The sequence below is a fragment of the Anomaloglossus baeobatrachus genome, chromosome 2 (assembly GCF_048569485.1).
Source record: "Anomaloglossus baeobatrachus isolate aAnoBae1 chromosome 2, aAnoBae1.hap1, whole genome shotgun sequence".
In the NCBI taxonomy this organism is placed as follows: Eukaryota; Metazoa; Chordata; class Amphibia; order Anura; family Aromobatidae; genus Anomaloglossus; species Anomaloglossus baeobatrachus.
Genome location: NC_134354.1, coordinates 786,615,459 through 786,624,038, shown reverse-complemented (window position 1 = coordinate 786,624,038; position 8,580 = coordinate 786,615,459). Strand labels below are relative to the sequence as shown.

At 50.2% G+C, this 8,580-nt stretch overlaps 1 protein-coding gene across 1 annotated transcript; it reads left to right on the top strand.

Annotated features, from left to right (window-relative positions):
• Window positions 1–1,189: 1,189 nt before the first annotated feature.
• On the top strand, window positions 1,190–2,113 carry LOC142290052 (odorant receptor 131-2-like). The gene has a single exon (XM_075333997.1). The coding sequence runs from the start codon at window positions 1,190–1,192 to the stop codon at window positions 2,111–2,113; it is 924 nt and encodes a 307-aa protein (XP_075190112.1).
• Window positions 2,114–8,580: the final 6,467 nt, after the last annotated feature.

Genomic DNA, 8,580 nt, shown 5'->3' with positions numbered 1-8,580 from the left:
TCCAAGTACTTGGCATTGTAATTCTCCAGTGATGCTTGCCTCTGTAGCTACTACGTGGTCAGAAGACTTTGCTCCTAGTAGCTCCAATAAGGGATCTTGCTCTCACAAAAACTCTGGCTGGAATGAACATCCCAGGAAGTGATGCAAGAGGGTCATCAGACACTCCCATGGGCTGGGCAAAAGAAACAGAGGAGCCGAAAAGTCTGACCAGTAGATGGCAGCAGAGACAGGCATGAAAAACATTAAATAACAGTTTTAACTAAGACAAAGAGAAACAGCACAGTATTATCAGGATGGGAGGCGCCATGCATATTGGCCCCCTCAGCCTAAAAGTATCAGCCTGCAGCTGACCACAATTGTCTCATCCATTAGTTGCAAACAATTTAGATTCTGGTGAAACTTAATATTTGCAAAATTCGAGATGAATTTGAATTTCCTTGAACTTTCCTTATGTCTAGTTATAGGTACTCAGATCTGTCTGTCTCGAACAGCCTTTTCATGATCAATGACTGCATCCAAAGCTACGTACGGTTCTAGGTCAGTCTGGTTATTTGCTCGCACTTCTGTGCCGGAGACAAGAGTTTTCTTTTCCAACAACAGCTCATTCAACTAAAACTATGAGCATTTGTTGAGTAACATGTCATTGGGCCTCTCCTCCGACGCACTCAGACAACACACTTTACATCCTTAAGGCTTCTAATGGTCACAAGTCTCTGGCACTAGTGGACCAGTCTACTGGATTAATTAAAAGAATACATTTACTTCCCTCGCTATTGGATGTCCCATGGTCTTTTGTATCATTTGTCTACCCCAATGACACAAATAATCCAAGAGAATTTTTTTGCTTCCCTTGTGTAAAATCTATTCCTCGTTGGGTTCGTTGGGGGACACAGCTTCCACTCAAATTTGTTTATGGTTTTTAGGCATAGTCTTTCCTAGATAGGGTTTATTTGTTCTTGATCCCCATCCATCTAATATTTAGAGTTCCAGGATTTCCTGTTTACCTTCTGTAACTTCTACTGCTTGAGTATAAATTGTACATATCATTGCCTATAGGAGGTGTATCGCTGCCGTAGCCAATACTATTGTTTTGTGTGTCTTGCTACAGGTGAGTAACAAAATATATTTTTTCTCTTTCTTTCTTCATGAACATGACATTCCCAAAAGACGAAGGAATCGCACCTCCAATATGGTGAATTCATCCATGATCCAAGAAAACACAACCCTTCCATTAACCATCAGCAGCAAAATTGTAGAGTTCGCCCAGTGGACCTTAATTCCCTCAATCATTGGCTTCATTTTTTTCCTTTGCTTTATTACGCTAATCTTAAACGTCTTCTTCAAGACTCCAACTCTACGGGAGAACGCTCGATATGTGCTCTTTGTCTTCTTGCTCTTCAATGATGCATTATTTGTTTTTTTAGGCTTTTATTTTATGTTGGCGTCTATGTATTTATTGCACATCCCTATGCCTCTATGCTACATTTTATACACCTTGTCTGGGGGAGCATTTCATACCTCCCCGTGTAACCTGGCCGCCATGGCTGTGGAACAGTATATTGCTATATGTCACCCATTGAGACACGTGAACCTCTGCACACCCAAAACAGCTAATGCTGTATTCACCATGATATGTTCCATTGTGATGATCCCATATGTGGCTGAATTCTGTGTCATGGTCTCATCGAGGACAAATATCTTCAATCTTTACATGGTATGCGAGAAGGAAACCTTGGTGGTCAATGCAATTCAGAAGGCCATACGGTTCCTAAGCTTCACTGTGTGCTTCATCATGAATGGACTAATCATCATGTTCACATACGTCAAGGTCATCCTGGTGGCCAACAGAGTGTGTCCTGAGTCTTCTTCTGCCTCTAAAGCCGGGAGGACTGTTATGATCCACGCCTTTCAGATATTATTGTGCACCAGTCCCTTATTGACCTCAATAACCAGAGTCTATAGTACCAAATGGCCACCGTTCGTGACAGTAGCGTATTTCTTAGGGTTCACATGTTTTCCCAGGTTTCTCAGCCCTTTAGTCTATGGAATCCGAGATGAAATCTTGAGACTTTACATAAAGAAGTCTTTTTCAAGATACCTTTTTGCTAGATGATGAAGAACAAAAACGTACACATTCATCCACATGGAAGACCTCTTCCACTAGTCATTAGGTTAAAAAAGTTTTGGCTTCAAACGTATTTATCATGTGGACTCACATTGGTTTTAAGGAACCACTAATTATACACTGGCCAAAAATAAAATAGCAATGCCACAATTGTTAACCATTTTAGTGGTTGTCTCATACAGATGTGTTCTACCTATATTTTTTTTAAAATTTGGTTAAGGACTCCTATTTCTCACACAGCAATTGCACAGCCATAAGATGACAAGCCATCAACATCTCCGCATAAAATTTACATTACAAGCAACACATAAAATGGAGCTACAACATCTCAAAATGAGTGGTCCAAGATAGCCACGCTTGAAAGAAGCAACAGAACCACAAAACCACAACAACAGTATCACAAAATTGTTAGTTTGTTCCTTTTTATTTAAAGTTCAACAATCACCAGGATTTTCTATCCTAAATCCAGTGCTATAGTGGCGCTATCATGCTGTTTCTATACAGACCTTTAGTTGTCAGGTAGGATGTATAGGTTTTGAAACACAAGAAAGTAGAGGCTCGAGGGCAACTGTTGGACATGTAGGATGCAGCTCCCCTGAGGTCCAACTGTCACCAAAGAAAGCAAGAAATTTTACTAAATTTTGTGGTGATTTGATCGACTGAAACCTGATGGATTAAAGCTAAAGTACTGAGGAGCATTTTGACACCTTTCTTGAGTAGATCGGACCTGGCACATCGGAGATATAACTAGCTAAAGTTGGCGATGTGTGATCTCTCTCCCCGCTGCCTCCGTGACTGTGCCCGCAGCTGTTGCTGCTCTATACGGTGCTGCGTCCGCCCTGTTTTGCCTACAATCGGCCCGGGCCTTTAATACTAAATCATTTCTATCAAATAAATCCACTTGTCGTCTTTAAACTCACCATTAACTTATTTAAAGAATGGATCTTTCAGCATAGTGAAAGGGGTACTTTGCACACTACGATATCGCAGGTGCGATGTCGGTGGGGTCAAATCGAAAGTGACGCACATCCGGCATCGCTGTCGATATCGTAGTGTGTAAATCCTTTATGATACCATTAACGAGCGCAAAAGCGTCGTTATCGTATCATCGGTGTGTAGTGTCCGACATTTCTATAATGTAGCTGCAGCGATGGTACGATGTTGTTCCTCGTTCCTGCGGCAGCATACATCGCTGTGTGTGAAGCCGCAGGAGCGAGGAACATCTCCTACCTGCATCACCGCGGCTCACGCCAGATGTTTACGTCCCGCTCATCTCCGCCCCTCTGCTTCTATTGGCCGCCTGCCATGTGACATCGCTGTGACGCCGCACAACCCGCCCCCTTAGTAAGGAGGCGGTTCGCCGACAAGAGCGACGTCGCAGGGCAGGTGAGTGCATGTGAAGCTGCCGTAGCGATAATGTTCGCTACAGCAGCAATCACAAGATATCGCTGCTGCGACGGGGGCGGGGACTATCGCGCTCGGCATCGCAAGCATCGGCTTGCGATGTCGTAGTGTGCAAAGTACCCCAAACTGTCACGAGATACCGCCGCCATCTTAATTTCCCTGTCTGTGATTGGCATCCAGGGGGAGCGGTTTCCTGACGTGACTATTCCTCTCTTCATCCTAGTAAAACAAACCATAAAATACCAGATCTCATCTACAATTAAAGGGATTACCTGTCAGATCTCACCTCCACTATCTTAGCTATTAACGGGGATTACCACAAGCTGCAGCTCATGCCGCGGCCATTTTGTGCTCAACAGAGCATTGATTATCTCCATAGCAACCATTAAGCGATGACCCTGTTACAACGCAGCGTATATTACATCATAAGTACACTTGGACTCAATATTATACAGATCCTTGGACCACTGAAACAAAGTATTGTCTTTCATGCTTGCAAGTGGAGTATAGGCTTGCCTATCTACAGCAGTGTTTCCCAGACTCCAATCGTCACGGCCCCCAACAAGTCCTGTTTTCAGGATTTCCTTACTATTGAACAGGTGATGGAATCATTATCAAGGCATCACCTGTGCTATATTAAGGAAATCCTGAAAACATGACCCGTTGGGGGCCATGAGGACTGGAGTTTGGGAACCACTGATCGACAGTAACGCCGAGTGTGTTGTAGTCGCGCATAGACAGACATCGTCACCCGATTGTGCCCGAATAAAAACGATGAATTTACAAAAGTTATACCACCCGACCTAATTACTGTAAGATACACAAACATATCAAACTGGTTTGGAATTTTAATGCATTTCATTTTGAAGCACAACTGATTTTAAGTCATAAGAACCAGTTGGAGGGAGCTCCCTGTGATGATCTCCCTGGTGGTCTAGTGAACGCTTTGCTTTGATACTAACCTGCAGATAAAATATATATATTTACTAGTAGAGGCATTCTGTGGAGACTGCTGACTTATGAGTAGCTGCTCTGCAACTTTTGTAGAGATTGCTGACGAGCGCTTGTGACGCCCTGGCCTATCAGGTCATCGCAGGGTATTGTGCAACCTGCCCTTCTGCACAGTATCCATCCTCCTTGGTTACGGATCCTTGTCATTTGGTGTTGCTAACAGCTTAGCCAGTCAAAATCCTAGGAACACTTTGCACCGTACCCTCCAGACACACCATTGGGGGGCCTGAAGGGAATAGGGCCGCCCACATGGGGGGTTGGTAGGTGAAAGTGACAGGAGAAGTGAAACAGGAGTGAAAGGAGTAGGAGGTGGAAGGTGACTCTGTGACGCCCTGGCGCCGCCAGGTGGTCACACACAAAGTAAGCCCCCACACAACACCGTCCCTCATAGGGTTACACCGAGCCGAAAAAAGCATAGTCACCCCCCCCCAGGGTAGGATAGGCACACCAGTGGGCGGGACCAGGCGAAAGGAAAACATCCACCTAGGGGTCTAGAGAATCCGGGGGCGGGAAAAGTAAAGGAGTTGTTAGAGAGAGTCTTGAAGTGAAGTGAGTGAGAGAAAAGGAGAAAGTGCAAGTGGAAGTTCAAGTGGAAGTCAGAAAGGAAGGGCGTCGGGGTTGGAGCCCCGGCGTACTTGCTAGGTGGCAGACGGTGGTCCGTGTCTGTCAGGAGATAGGAAGACAGCTGCCGGAGATCCGAGGTGGACCGGGACAGGGTAGGAGTCCGCTGGTACTGACACCAGAGAACCGACCAAGAAACCGTGCACAGAGGGGGTACCTGGACCCTGAAGCAAGGACTGGAACCACCGGCTTTGTTAATTCACCAGTTGAGGACAGGATTATAGGTCCTGTCCCACCCAAAGTCCCACAAGAGCAGACCAGCAGACCACTGCGGGGGATAGGGCATCCGCCAGGGCCCCTTTAGACCCCACGGGTCAGCGTCTGCGGGCAAGGCTCCCACCTGTAGTTCTGGGAGCGGATTCCAGTGTTCCATGTCGGGAAGTTCAAAGAGAACTAAACAGTGCAGAGGAAAGTGACACAGACCATCACCCCGGGTGAGGGACCAGAATACACCCGGCTGTGGCGGCCGGTCACTGGCACCTTGGTTTACCGCTGGACTTCTGTGATTTCTTTGACTGTGAGTACACTAATGTGGCGCCCTGGACAAGCCAGGACGTCACAGGTACTGCAACAACACACCCCACACCCCGGCTAGGCACATCTAGGTCAAACAAAAATCCTTGTTGCCTCCCTCCAGGGGCTGATGTCCACAGGGGGTGGAGCCAGGCAGTTGGCCTCACCCACCGAGGAGTTCACAGTCCTGGAGGTGGGAAAAGGAGGAGTAGAGAGAGGAGTTTGGAGTTTGAGGAGTTGAGGAGTGAAGTGGTAGTGGAACAGACTGACCGTGTCCGGGTGTGTGGCCCGGGCACATACAGCAAGGTTGGCAGATGGCGGTGACCGTCTGCAGGAGGGGCTGATTGACGTGAACCGTAAGGACCGGGGACGGGTGGCCCGCCGGTACCGGATCGGGGAGCGAAGAGAAGCTAGCACCATTCAGCAGGGCCTACGGACCCCGACAAGGCTAGGAGTCGCCGTAAAACCGGTCAAATCTGTTAGCGAAGGGAACCTCCGGGGTTTCCCAGCAGTCAAGACCCGATTGAGGGCAACAGCTCAAACCGTGAAGGGAAATACAGTCACCGCCAAGGCTACAGTTCCCAGGGCCAGAGCCTGCGGGCAAAAGGGGCTCCCTCAGCATCCATCCAAGCTGGGGAGCGGGTTACCGGTGGGAAGCCACCAGAACCGAGAACATAACACAGGTGCAGGGAAAGGCAGTCACCGCCAACCTACCGGGAGAAGAACCACCGCAGCCGTCTGTGGGACCCATCCATCCAGCCGTTTGTTTTACCGGAGACTTTGCATTCATCATTGGCTGAGTGAGTACCACTGTGCCGTGCGGCACCGCGCTGCCCCCGCAACCCTGCACCTCACCAGGCCCCGTAACCCACCTTCCGACCTCCACCACCGGGCCCCGGGACCACCAAAACCCCCCCTACCCACGGAGGGGAAAAACAACATCCAAGCTGCTCCCTGTCATCGCTCCCGGGATCCCCGTCCAGAGCAGCGGTGGTGTCACAACCTCACCACAACCGTGGGTGGCGTCACGGACAATAAATCCCCAAAACCATTCCCCTTTTCACTCACGGGAGAGGAGCGCCGCTCGAGTCCCCGGGATCCGGCCCACCGCTCGAGCCACCGAGCAGCAAGCGAAGCAGCAGCAGCACCGGACCCGAGCGTGGTGAGCGCAGCGTCCCCTCCCCGCCCGCGACACTAACATCCCCCGGTCCGACCGTGCACGCCGACCCCTGCAGCCACCATCCTCAGCACAGAGACACTGGGCCCCGGGCCATCCACCCCTATCCACGGAGGGTTAAAAACAACTAGCTGCCATCCCCGGGTGCTCCCTAATAGCAGCGGTGGTACCCCATCTTACCATACACCATGAGTGGCATCACGGACTATATAGAAAATCCCACATACAACCAATCCCCCTTTTTATTTGAAGTGTCCGCGAAACCCCCAGGTCCGGAGATCCCTCGTGCCACACCGTTGATCCGGATCCGAGCAGCACGGCTGCTGACGTGGGGGTGGCACAACTCTCTGAGAGGGAGAGGTCACCGGCATGGAGCAGGGCTCCTAAAGTTTACTAGGTGGCAGACGTTGGTCTGGGCCTGGTAGGGGCTGGAACCACAGTCACAGGGTATCACGTCAAGGGTTACGGACTGCCGAGGAGGGCAGCTGGTGGCCCTGAGCCATCACCGGGCAGGGGCCAGAGCACGACAGGGTACGTGTACCCTAGGCTGGGAAGTAGCTTTACGCGTCCTGGTAATATACCCGACGGGGGTGAAGACTTCAAGATTCATCCCCAACCCGCTCCAAAATCGGGGTACTAGCGCACCGATGGGATAGGACTTTCCCAAATTACAGTCCAAAGAAATCCTACGTGTGAACCTTGAGAGCAAGCTCACTCCGTTAGCCATACGGGTGAGCGGGACCTGAAAAGTTCCAAACTTGAGGGTCCAACTAGTGAGAAGGTGCCACGGAAAAGGCCACAGGCTAACAGCAACACCAAGGGCACGGATCCACGCGTGCTCCCTCCATGCTGCAGCGGTGCTCAGAATTCTGGTTTACAAGCTGTCGGTGTTATTTTTCTTGGACTGAGTGAGTACGCTGAAAACCCCTTTTCCTCTCCCCAACAGCACCCCCGTCACCAACACCAACGGGCCCCGGGGCACAAACCCCCTACCCACGGAGGGGTTGAAACATCCTGGTGCTACACCATTGTCACCGGGCTCCCCCCTCCCCAACAGCAGCGGTGGTATTCCACATTACCATGCACCGTGGGTGGCGTCACGAACTTACACATTCCCTGTACATACCTTCCCCCCTTTTAAATTTGAGAGTCCGCGTGTCCGGAGACCCCTCGAGCCAGCATGGTTCCGGACCTGAGCGGCTCGGCTGCTGGCACAGGGGCGGCACACCTCGAAAAACCTGGTGTCACGAACAGGATACGAGCAGGACCCACTTACCTGGGTGACGTGTGCCTTGAGAGCCGAAAGCCGCAGGTCCAGAGTCCTTTTCCCGCCAATTCCGCCATTGTCCGCCATCTTTTCGCGCCAAAATGCTGTCTTCATCGAGAAAGCGTGCGAAGCCTAGGCCCCGCCCTTCGTCTTCCTTGTGAGGTCGGAACCGGATGATGAGAGAGTGCTGCGAAAAGACCAAGGGGGCGCGCAGAGATGTCGGCTCCAGATGATGGAAATGTGGCAGCGCTCCCTCTGCCCGACCAGGGTAATGACGGTGCAGTGAGCAGCGGCGCCAGGACCTGAAGCGGTTGTCCCCATAATGCCCATAACATTGCCGTATGTGCCAGGTACTGCCTGGCTCCCACAGTATGATGGCCGACCAGATACGCTGCAAGGATTTAAGAGGAAAATCTATAACTTTACGCCTTGAAATTGCAAGCAGTGCTGCGGACCCTGAGA

Bases quoted from the DNA above. Each gene is read 5' to 3' on its own strand.
- LOC142290052 (XM_075333997.1), top strand. From the start codon at position 1,190: ATGGTGAATTCATCCATGATCCAAGAAAACACAACCCTTCCATTAACC.